The sequence below is a fragment of the Elgaria multicarinata genome, chromosome 3 (assembly GCF_023053635.1).
Source record: "Elgaria multicarinata webbii isolate HBS135686 ecotype San Diego chromosome 3, rElgMul1.1.pri, whole genome shotgun sequence".
Classification (NCBI taxonomy): domain Eukaryota; kingdom Metazoa; phylum Chordata; class Lepidosauria; order Squamata; family Anguidae; genus Elgaria; species Elgaria multicarinata.
The window spans coordinates 170,275,988-170,288,404 of NC_086173.1; the positions used below are offsets into that span (position 1 = coordinate 170,275,988).

The window sequence follows — 12,417 nt, forward strand, 5'->3', positions numbered from 1 at the left end:
AGTGCAGATTGCAAGGGGGTCCCAGGAGGGAGGGGGCAGAGGAAGGAGCCCCCCAGGGCAGGGGGTGCAGGTTTGGGGCAGGGGGTGGGTGGGAAGAGAGAGGGAGACCCCCGCCTTGCACCTCTTTCCCTCCCAATAGTTAGGGAATCCGGGAAGGGAAGACTGGAGAAAGGGAAGGGGATGGCAGAGACACAAGAGGAAAGTTCCCAGGTGGGGAGGAGGAATGTCCCACCTGCAGGCTAAAGGCTGCCCTGGTGTCCTGTTTGCATTGTATTTTTGGTTTTATTTCCTTTCCCTGATTCAAACCTAGTGAATAAGCAAAATTCATAAGTCACTTTGGTCACAAGGCCTTTGAAATAAAACCTGAGGTGCTTTTGTTGATTAAGAAGGGAGCCTGCTGTTGGTTTTAGTACGTCCCTCTTTGAAGTATTAAGTGAGCCCGATGTTCACATCCTGAGAGTGGGGAGAAATCGCTGTTACTCTGGTGCAATTTTGGGGTTCAAGTGCTGGGAGCAGGGAGGGCTTAGAAGGGAGCCATGAGATGCATTGGGAGAGAAACTGGTTCATCAGCAGACCTCTTATTTCCAGGAGGGCCGAAGGTTTTCCTTCCTGGAGCCTGAGCTGGACTCAGACCTGCTCTCAATGCAGGATCGTGAACAAGAGGCCTCCATGAGAAGAACTTTCAATATGTGTTTTACTCCTCACAGTTAAAGGCTTCCTGAGTCCAGAATGTTTTTTTATGTATTTATTTTTTTTTATTTCCTAACAGCACATAGACAAACGTTACATATAACGCATACAAATAAAGGTTTACATATAACAACTACAATTACACTAAAAACATTTAAGGGTGAGGTTAAAGTACATATTTTTGCCCTCTTCATGTCAAAAATGCCCATTAATTCGTTAATGACCATTTATATATCAATCTAATTCAGTTTTTCTTATACTTTATCTAAGTCTCATACATTGGATTCACAGATTTATGGTTCTTTCCTCTCTTTGCCCATCTGATTAATAAAATCCACGAACAAATACATCATTTTTCTCTGCCTCTTTCAGATATTCAATCAAAGGTTTCCATTCCAACATAAACATAGCTGTTGACCTTTCTCTCATTATCGCTGTAAGTTTTGGCCTCTCTGCAAGATGCAGAATGTTCCTTCTATCCTGATACGACTGAACGTAACTTCAGCTGCCTAAAACCATGAGAGATAGTTTAGAATATACTGTTATGCGGTTGAAAGCTTTTCAAAGAACTGGGCACGTTTAGCATGGAGAAGAGAAGATTGAGGAGAGACATGATAGCACTCTTCAAATACTTGAAAGGTTGTCACACAGAGGAGGGCCAGGATCTCTTCTCAATCCTCCCAGAGTGCAGGACACGGAATAATGGGCTCAAGTTAAAGGAAGCCAGATTCCGTCTGGACATCAGAAAAAACTTCCTGACTGTTAGAGCAGTACAACAATGGAATTAGTTACCTAGGGAGGTTGTGGGCTCTCCCACACTAGAGGCCTTCAAGAGGCAGCTGGACAACCATCTGTCAGGGATGCTTTAGGATAGATTCCTGCATGGAGCAGCGGGTTGGACTCGATGGCCTTGTAGGCCCCTTCCAACTCTACTATTCTATGATCATTGCATCTATCTACTTTGGACTGGTGGAAGTTTAATTAGAGCTCAATAAAAATTCTACTGCTGCTAGTTGGTTCTGACACTCTTTACACATTGTTTTCTGACACGCCTTAGGAGGAGCTAAACTGCAGTGTGTTTTGCAGAGTGTACACATGTATAGCTTTGTAAATCATTGTGTGTTTCACGTTTTGCTTCCGTCTGTGACGTCCTTCTGCATTTACTTCCCTTATAAACCTTCTCACCGGGAGCCCTGTAGAACTTGCTGTTTGTGAATTGGTGGAGCCGGGCCACCTCACTCGCTTGAGTTGGGGGGATAAGTTAAGTCAGTTTCCAGTTTATGGTCTCTATATATTTGAGGAAGGGTCATGTTGTTCGGGGCCCCAAAGGGTGGCGAAGAGACCCCTGTGCCATCAGGTATTAGGTAGTCAGGATTTCTTGTCTCTCTTTGGGTGGCTCTGACTCAACGGCTTGCCGTGATATGGCTTTTATTGCTCTTTTAAAATGTTTAATTTCTGCTGTGGCCTTTTAGTTTCATTGTAACTTTTAGACTGTTTCCCCCCACACACCCTCCCCTGTCTACTGTTAATTGTTCATACGCTCAGGTCCTTACGCTGATTTAATAAATTGCCTGAAGCCTTGGTGAAGTGTGGTTATTTTCAGGTGAACTGGCTCCAGTTCCAGTGTTTCACTGGGAACCGGTGGGAGGGGGCGGCTGGGTTGGGAATTTTAACCAGGTCTACCTTATGTGCCTCCTTCACAAGCTCTGTTTTAATTCCTACAGAGCAGTCCCTGCCTCAAAGGAGAAATTGGCGGCCAAGGCAGGAGACTGTTTCGAGTCCTGGTTGGAGCAGAGATGGAGAAAAGAGTGAAGATGGAAGAGCAATCCTTTGCAGGCCCTGAACCAGAAATCGTCTCCTGCAACATCCAGAAAGGGAGCAGTGCAGAGCCCTGGGAAGGAAGAGTGCAGCAGGACCAGCCTGGGAGCAACACCTGCTCAGACGTGGAGCTTCAGCCCTTCAGGGACTTCTGCTACCAGGAGGCCATGGGGCCACGAGGGGTTTGCAGCCATCTCCACCACCTTTGCTGCCAGTGGCTGAAGCCAGAAAAGCACACGAAAGCTGAGATGCTGGACCTGGTGGTCCTGGAGAAGTTCCTGGCTGTCCTGCCCCCGGAGATGGAGAGCTGGGTCAGAGAATGTGGAGCGGAGACCAGTTCCCAGGCGGTGGCCCTGGCAGAAGGCTTCCTCCTGAGTCAGGCAGAAGACAAAGAGCAGGTGAGAGCATTTCATCTTGATAACTAACAGGGACTGTGTTCTTAATACTTATCTCAACTTTATTTTACATGTCCTTTAAGGAAGGGATGCCCCAATTTGCAATGGTCCAACCCCCAAGTATAGTTGCTCTTCATGTGTAGAGCAGGCCCCCATTGGAGGATAGTTAAGCTAATACTGGATGGTTAAATTACGCAGTTCCCTACCAGAGGATGTAGTGATGACCACCAATTTAGATGGTTTAAAATGGGGGTTAGACAAAATCCTGGAGGAGAAGTCTGTGAATGGCTACTAGTCCTGATGGCCAATGGTGATGGACGATTGTGGGGAGAGAATGCTGGACTAGATGGACCCTTGTTCTGATCCAGAACGGCTCTTCTTAGTTTCTCATGACGACAGGAGAAGTGAATGCGTTTGTGAAGTTCTGGGGAAGGAGGGGATCCTTCTTCAACTGGTGTCAGAGTCCTCCCAACAGGAAAGGAAGAGAATTTGTAGACGCCAAACTGCTGTGCTTACAGTGGAAAATGCTGGATATCAGGGTTGAACTCTTAGCCCCCTGACAAAGACACAAGTTCCTGTGCTGTGTGTCTTGGATGGTAGATCAACTTTAGAATGTGACCTGAAAGGTAAAGAGATTGGGAAATGCTGCCCTTGGCCTTGACCTGAGCCATTTCTTTCCTTCTCTAATCCTTTTTCTCTGCCTGGGATCCTCCCTCCTTCTCCAGGTCCAGGGGATGTTGGCCAGAGCACCCACAGATTTCTCTGAGGCAGAGAAGGCTCCACCGGGCACCGCACAGAGGCCCCTGGACAGGTGGATCTTGCAGGAGGGTGACGGAGGACCCTCCTCACTGGGTAAGGATTAGTGGACGTATTTCCCCATGGTCTCCCTCCCTCTATTACGCCTGAAGTGCATGAGCTGCCTTAATGTTCTCCTTGAGCCTGATTTTGCTGGGGGAGATACTCAGAAAGAAAATGTTGTTTAGTAACGTTGTTTGAGGGTATCAGACCCACTCTGGCCCAGTCTTACACACTCAGCAACTAAGGTTCTTCTCCAGGCGCCTACTCGGAGCGAAGATCGGAGGATGACAACAAGGGAGAGGCCTTCTCTGTGGTGGCCCCCCAACTGTGGAAAAATCTCCCCAATGTGGTTCACGTGGCACCGACATTGTTATCTTTTCAGTGCCAGGTCAAGCAGTATGTAATTCGCAATATGTAATTAATTAGCCTGGGTCTGTTTTTTTAGGGTCATAGTTTTTAAACTTGTTATAGTAGTTTTATATGTATGTGTATATTGTATGTTTTCGCACTTTTAAGTATTTGGATATTGTTTTTAAGTGCTTCGGCTCTGGTATGGTAAACAAATGCAATCAATAAATAAACACTGAAAATAATCAATGAAAATGGGAATAGTTAAGAAAATTAACTTACCTTCTCACCTTCCCACCTTCTTTACCTTCCTCACAGGGAGCAAAAAGACCTGCAGGGGAAGTGAACTGATCCTTGGGGGTCCTTCTGGGCCTCGTTCGCTTGGCGGTGTAGTGGAAGCGGTTTCTGCACAGCCTGGACAGGTAGGGGAGTCCTGGGGGCCTCCATCTCCTGCACATCTCTTTGGTCCTGGAAGAACCTGCCCTTTTAGCCTTTGCTCTTCTCCAAGATGGCTGCTAGGAAGGCCTTGAAGGTCACTCACAGTGCTTTGGCATTCAGAAAGAGGATCTCACCATCCTTGTCTTCATGGATTGCTACATAATGCTTAAAGAGAACATCATTTCTTCTTCTGCTTTCAGGGTCTGGTGACCTTTGAGGAGGTGGCCGTGCATTTCTCGGAGGAGGAGTGGGCTCTGCTGGGTCCAGGCCAGAGGACTCTGCACAAAGAAGTCATGGAGGAGAATCGTGAGATCCTGGCCTCTCTGGGTAAGGAATGGGATTCCTCTGGGTACGTCTTCCTCTCTGCCTTCTTGCCAGATCCTGGAAAGTGGAATTTCAGCTCTTCTTTCCTTGTGTCAGTGAAGCCCATTGATGGACTTGCTCTGTGGCAGAGATGGCTGCCAACCAATCTTACTTTGCTGCAGTAATTGCATCTGCATAATATTGAAGATGTTACATACATTATCTTAATGGTCTCCATGGAGTAGAGAAGAGTTAAGCCTTTTCACAAGGCAGCTCTGGACAGCTTGCTTTTCATTTTTAGATATAACTAGAAATTTAAAATAACCATTAGGGTTGAATTCCCACTTTCCAGTTCCTAGTTATATGATCAGCTAGGAGGAAATGGCAGATTTTAAGTGTATTTTATTTTTACAGTATTTTATGTTATTCATTTATTCTCTCAACTACTTTACATGAGTTATTCCATATAAATGAAAGCATTGTTTGGCAGTCTAGTTCTCAGTTCTATTGATCATCAGGATATTTAATATGTTTAGAAGGATCTGCCTCACCAACGATTATTTCTTTTTTATCCTGTGAATCAAATCAGCAACCATTTGTTTTGTTCCAAGATTTCAAGACCATTTCTGTGTTTATACTTGCAGGGGATCACAGAGAGAGCAAGAAAAATGGCCTACACCAGAGAAGGAAAACTGAAACTGAAGAGAAGAGGGAATCCATTTCTTTTGAAGGATCAGACGTCTGTGTAACTCCAATACTAGAAGCACCAAGTAAAAAGAACATTCGTAAATGGAAGAAACAGACTAAAACTCAGAAGATCCATTCTAACAAATATCAAAGGTTTCAATGCTTAGTGTGTGAAAAACAATTCACTTTCAACTCACAACTTAACTTACATCAAAGAATTCACACTAGGGAGGAGCCCCATAAATGGTTAGAATGCGGGAAGACCTTTGCTCACAGAAGTAGCCTTAAGCTGCATCAAGCGATTCACACTGGGGAGAAGCCCTATAAATGTTTAGAGTGTGGGAAGAGCTTTGCTCAAAGCAAGCACCTTAATTGGCATCAACGAATTCACACTGGGGAGAAGCCCTATAAATGTTTAGAGTGTGGGAAGAGCTTTGCTCACATCATGCACCTTAAGCAGCATCAACGAATTCACACTGGGGAGAAGCCCTATAAATGCTTAGAGTGTGGGAAGACATTTGCTCAGAGCATGCACCTTAAGCAGCATCAAGGAATTCACACTGAGGAGAAGCCCTATAAATGCTTAGAGTGCGGAAAGACCTTTGCTTGGAACACAAACCTTAAGCGGCATCAAGGAATTCACACTGGGGAGAAGCCCTATAAATGCTTAGAGTGTGGGAAGACCTTTGCTCAGAGCATGCACCTTAAGCAGCATCAAGGAATTCACACTGAGGAGAAGCCCTATAAATGCTTAGAGTGCGGAAAGACCTTTGCTTGGAACACAAACCTTAAGCGGCATCAAGGAATTCACACTGGGGAGAAGCCCTATAAATGCTTAGAATGCGGGAAGAGCTTTGCTCACAGCAGTAGCGTTAAGCGGCATCAAGGAATTCACACTGGGGAGAAGCCCTATAAATGCTTAGAGTGCGGGAAGACCTTTGCTCACATCATGCACCTTAAGCAGCATCAACGAATTCACACTGGGGAGAAGCCCTATAAATGCTTAGAGTGTGGGAAGACCTTTGCTCAGAGCATGCACCTTAAGCAGCATCAAAGAATTCACACTGGGGAGAAGCCCTATAAATGCTTAGAATGTGGGAAGACCTTTGCTCAGAACTCACATCTTAAGTTACATCAAAGAATTCACACTGGGGAGAAGCCCTATAAATGCTTAGAATGTGGGAAGAGCTTTTCTTCTAGAGGCAACCTTAAGCTTCATCAAGGAATTCACACTGGGGAGAAGCCCTATAAATGCTTAGAATGTGGGAAGACCTTTGCTCAGAACTCACATCTTAAGTTACATCAAAGAATTCACACTGGGGAGAAGCCCTATAAATGCTTAGAATGTGGGAAGAGCTTTTCTTCTAGAGGCAACCTTAAGCTTCATCAAGGAATTCACACTGGGGAGAAGCCCTATAAATGCTTAGAATGTGGGAAGACCTTTGCTCAGAACTCACATCTTAAGTTACATCAAAGAATTCACACTGGGGAGAAGCCCTATAAATGCTTAGAGTGTGGGAAGACCTTTGCTTGGAACACAAACCTTAAGCAGCATCAAGGAATTCACACTGGGGAGAAGCCCTATAAATGCTTAGAATGCGGGAAGAGCTTTGCTCACAGCAGTAGCCTTAAGCTGCATCAAGGAATTCACACTGGGGAGAAGCCCTATAAATGCTTAGAATGCGGGAAGAGCTTTGTTCTGAGCTCATACCTTAAACTGCATCAAAGAATTCACACTGGGGAGAAGCCCTATAAATGCTTAGAGTGTGGGAAGAACTTTGCTCAGAGCATGCACCTTAAGCAGCATCAACGAATTCACACTGAGGAGAAGCCCTATAAATGCTTAGAGTGCGGAAAGACCTTTGCTTGGAACACAAACCTTAAGCGGCATCAAAGAATTCACACTGGGGAGAAGCCCTATAAATGCTTAGAATGTGGGAAGAGCTTTTCTTCTAGAGGCAACCTTAAGCTTCATCAAGGAATGCACACTGGGGAGAAGCCCTATAAATGCTTAGAATGTGGGAAGACCTTTGCTCAGAACTCACATCTTAAGTTACATCAAAGAATTCACACTGGGGAGAAGCCCTATAAATGCTTAGAGTGTGGGAAGACCTTTGCTCAGAGCATGCACCTTAAGCAGCATCAAGGAATTCACACTGGGGAAAAGCCCTATAAATGCTTAGAGTGCGGAAAGACCTTTGCTTGGAACATAAACCTTAAGCAGCATCAAGGAATTCACACTGGGGAGAAGCCTTATAAATGCTTAGAATGCGGGAAGACCTTTGCTCGCAGCATCAGCCTTAAGCTGCATCAAGGAATTCACACTGGGGAGAAGCCCTATAAATGCTTAGAATGCGGGAAGAGCTTTGTTCTGAGCTCATACCTTAAGCTGCATCAAAGAATTCACACTGGGGAGAAGCCCTATAAATGCTTAGAGTGCGGAAAGACCTTTGCTCAGAGCAGCAGCCTTAAGCTGCATCAAAGAATTCACACTGGGGAGAAGCCCTATAAATGCTTAGAGTGCGGAAAGACCTTTGCTCAGAGCAGCAACCTTAAACTGCATCAAAGAATTCACACTGGGGGAAGCCCTATAAGTGCTTAGAATGCGGGAAGAGGTTTGCTCACAGAACAAGCCTTAAGCTGCATCAACGAATTCACACTGGGGAGAAGCCCTATAAATGCTTAGAGTGCGGGAAGACCTTTGCTCTGAGCACAAACCTTAAGCGGCATCAAGGAATTCACACTGGGGGAAGCCCTATAAGTGCTTAGAATGCGGGAAGAGGTTTGCTCACAGAACAAGCATTAAGCTGCATCAAGGAATTCACACTGGGGGGAAGCCCTATTAATGCTTAGAATGGGGAAGAGCTTTGTTCTGAGCTCAAACCTTAAGCGGCATCAACGAATTCACACTGGGGAGAAGCCCTATAAATGCTTAGAGTACGGGAAGAGCTTTGCTCACATCATGCACCTTAAGCAGCATCAACGAATTCACACTGGGGAGAAGCCCTATTAATGCTTAGAGTGTGGGAAGACCTTTCCTCAGAGCATGCACCTTAAGCAGCATCAAGGAATTCACACTGAGGAGAAGCCCTATAAATGCTTAGAGTGCGGAAAGACCTTTGCTTGGAACACAAACCTTAAGCGGCATCAAGGAATTCACACTGGGGAGAAGCCCTATAAATGCTTAGAATGCGGGAAGACCTTTGCTCGGAGCACAAACCTTAAGCGGCATCAACGAATTCACACTGGGGAGAATTATTATTATTATTATTATTTATTTATATAGCACCATCAATGTACATGGTGCTGTACAGAGTAAAACAGTAAATAGCAAGACCCTGCCGCATAGGCTTACAATCTAATAAAATCATAGTAAAACAATAAGGAGGGGAAGAGAATGCCAACAGGTACAGGGAAGGGTAAGCAGGCACAGGGTAGGGAAAAACTAACAGTAGAAAGTAACAGTAGAAGTCTGCACAACATCAAGTTTTAAAAGCTTTAGGAAAAAGAAAAGTTTTTAGTTGAGCTTTAAAAGCTGTGGTTGAACTTGTAGTTCTCAAATGTTCTGGAAGAGCATTCCAGGCGTAAGGGGCAGCAGACGAAAATGGACGAAGCCGAGCAAGGGAAGTAGAGGCCCTTGGGCAGGCGAGAAACATGGCATCAGAGGAGCGAAGAGCACGAGCGGGGCAATAGTGTGAGATGAGAGAGGAGAGATAGGAAGGAGCTAGACCGTGAAAAGCTTTGAAGGTTAACAGGAGAAGTTTATATTGGATTCTGAAGTGAATTGGAATTCAATGAAGAGATTTCAGAAGCGGAGTAACATGGTCGGAGCGGCGTGCTAAGAAGATGATCTTTGCGGCAGAGTGGTGAACAGAAACCAACGGGCTGATGTGAGAAGAAGGAAGGCCAGAGAGAAGGTTGCAGTAGTCCAACCGTGAAATAACCAGTGCATGAACAAGCGTCTTGGCAGAAGAGACAGACAAAAATGATCGAATCCTGGCAATATTATACAGGAAAAATCGACAAGATTTAGCTACTGCCTCAATATGAGGAATAAAGGAGAGCGAGGAGTCGAACATAAAGCCAAGGCTATGAGCTTCCTTGACCGGAGAAGCCCTATAAATGCTTAGAGTTCGGGAAGACCTTTGCTTGGAACACAAACCTTAAGCAGCATCAAGGAATTCACACTGGGGAGAAGCCCTATAAATGCTTAGAATGCCGGAAGACCTTTCCTCGGAGCACAAACCTTAAGCGGCATCAAAGAATTCACACTGGGGGGAAGCCCTATAAATGCTTAGAGTGCGGAAAGACCTTTGCTTGGAACACAAACCTTAAGCAGCATCAAGGAATTCACACTGGGGAGAAGCCCTATAAATGCTTAGAATGCGGGAAGACCTTTGCTCTGAGCTCATACCTTAAGCTGCATCAAAGAATTCACACTGGGGAGAAGCCCTATAAATGCTTAGAGTGCGGAAAGACCTTTGCTCAGAGCAGCAGCCTTAAGCTGCATCAAAGAATTCACACTGGGGAGAAGCCCTATAAATGCTTAGAGTGCGGAAAGACCTTTGCTCAGAGCAGCAACCTTAAACTGCATCAAAGAATTCACACTGGGGAGAAGCCCTATAAATGTTTACTGTAGCATTTATAGCATCATAGATTATTATTATTATTATTATTTATATTGCACCATCAATGTACATGGTGCTGTACAGAGTAAAACAGTAAATAGCAAGAAGGGGCTTATAAGGCCATTGAGTCCAGCCCCCTGCTCAATGCAGGAATCCACCCTGAATCATACCTGACAGATGGTTGTCCAGCTGCCTCTTGAATATCTCTATTGTGTGAGAGCGTACAACCTCCCTAGGTAACTGTTTCCATTGTCATACTGCTCTATCAGGAAGTTTTTCCTGATGTCCAGCCGGAATCTGCTTTCCTGTAACCTGAGCCCGTTATTCCGTGTCCTGCACTCTGGGAGGATCGAGAAGAGATTCTGGCTCTCCTCTGTCACAACCTTTCAAGTTATTGAAGAGTGCTATCATACTTCCCCTCAAACTCCTCTTCTCCAGGCTAAACATGCCCAGTTCTTTCAGTCTCTCCTCATAGGGCTTTGTTTCCATACCCCTGATCATCCTCTGAACAATCTCCAGCTTGTCTGCATGCTTCCTGAAGTGTGGTGCACAGAACTGGGTGCAATACTCAAGATGTGGCATAGCCAGGGCCGAATAGAGGGGAATCAGTATTCCCCTCTATTCGATTTGGAAGATATATTTCCGTTAAAGCAGCCCAAAATAGCATTTGCTTTTTTTGCAACCACCTCACACTGTTGGCTCATATTCAGCTTGTGATCTAGAACTATTCCAAGGTTCTTGTTTGTAGTATTGCTGAGTCAAGTTCCCCCCTCTTGTAAATGTGCATTTGTTTTCCTTCTCCTAGGTGTAGAACTTGGCATTTATCCCTATTAAATTTCATTCTGTTGTTTTCAGCCCAGCACTCCAGCCTATCAAGATCCCTTTGAAGTTTGTTAATCAGAATATCCTGGGGCACTTTGTCAAAAGTTTTGCTGACGTCAAGATATATGACACATCATTTCCACAGTCCACAAGGGAGGTTACCTGATCAAAAAATGAGATCAAGTTAGTCTAACAATTTGTTTTTGACAAATCCCTGTTGGCTTCTAGTAATTAGTGCTTTGTTTTCAAGGTGCTTACAGATTGTCTTCTTTAGAATCTGCTCCAGAATTTCCCCAGGGTTGGATGTCAGACTGACTGGTTGGTAGTTCCCAGTTTAGCCCTCCTCCAGTCATACAGCACCTCACCCGTCTTCCATGATTTCGCAAAGATAATAGACCGTGGTTCAGAGAGTTCTTCCGTTAGCTCCTTCATTACTCAAGGATGAAGTTCATTGGGCCCTGGAGATTTCAACTAATTCAAGGAAATTAGGTTTTCTTTAACCATTTGTTTATCAATCTCAGACTGCAATCCTGCCCCCTCAACTTGTGCTTCACTTTTTCCAGGGGTGGTCATAGACCCGCTTTTTGGAGAAGACAGCCAAAGTAGGAATTGAGCCCTTCAGCCTTTTCTTTGTCATCTGTTATCAATTTGCCATCCTCATTAAGCTATTGAATCACCATTTCTTTCATCTGTCTTTTACTATACACTTATCTGAAGAAAGCCTTTTTATTGCTTTTAGCATCCCTTGCTAATCTCTGCTCATTCTCACCTTTAACCTTCCTGACGCCATTTTGGCACTTCTGCGCCACCTGTCGGTACTCTTCTTTTGTAGCCTTGCCTTCCTTCCACTTCCTGTATGTATCCGTTTTTTGTTTTCAGGTCATCTCTAAGCTTTTTGTGGACCCATGTTGGTTTCCTCTGTTGTCTTCTGTCTTTTCACCTTGTTGGAATTGTTTGTAACTGTGCCCTTAAAATTTCCTTTTTTTAAATACTCCCACCCATCCTGTACTCCTTTTCTCATTAGGGTTACTTGCCATGGGCCCTTACTTGTCATAGTTCTGAGTTTATTAAAATCAGCTTTCCTAAAATCCAGAGTACATGTATGGCTAGACTCCGCTTTTGCTTCATTTAAAATCAAGAATTCAATTATGGTGTGTTCAGTTTCCACCAGAATTCCTCCAACTGCCACTTTATTCACCTAGCTGGTATAGGTAAGGAGCTATGGAGTAGTATAGCTAAAATTCCTAGAATGCTAACGCAAATTATCTTGTGAGAGGTTTTTGTTGATTCAATGAAATATATTTAACAAATGTGTACTTTCACAACAGCCATTATGTTACACACATACATATAGAGAGCACAAAAAATGATATATACAATGAAATTGATATTAACAATAAATTCTGAATAATCGTGATATGTTGGAAAATCACTCTGAACCAGAGTTGAGCAGAAGTAGCAGCGGCTCTCAGTTTAGGACACAGCAAAGA

At 44.4% G+C, this 12,417-nt stretch overlaps 1 protein-coding gene and 1 pseudogene across 1 annotated transcript; one reads left to right on the plus strand and one right to left on the minus strand.

The window, feature by feature from the left end:
* Positions 1-12,417, minus strand: part of LOC134396487 (zinc finger protein 850-like) — a 637,841-nt pseudogene that overhangs the window by 442,577 nt on the left and 182,847 nt on the right.
* LOC134396996 (zinc finger protein 420-like) lies at positions 4,409-8,640 on the plus strand (the record flags this gene model as incomplete). The annotated part of the gene is made up of 4 exons (XM_063123610.1): positions 4,409-4,471; positions 4,688-4,819; positions 5,680-8,071; positions 8,546-8,640. Coding segments are annotated over 4 exons (2,682 nt in total), but the record flags the coding sequence as incomplete, so codon positions are not given.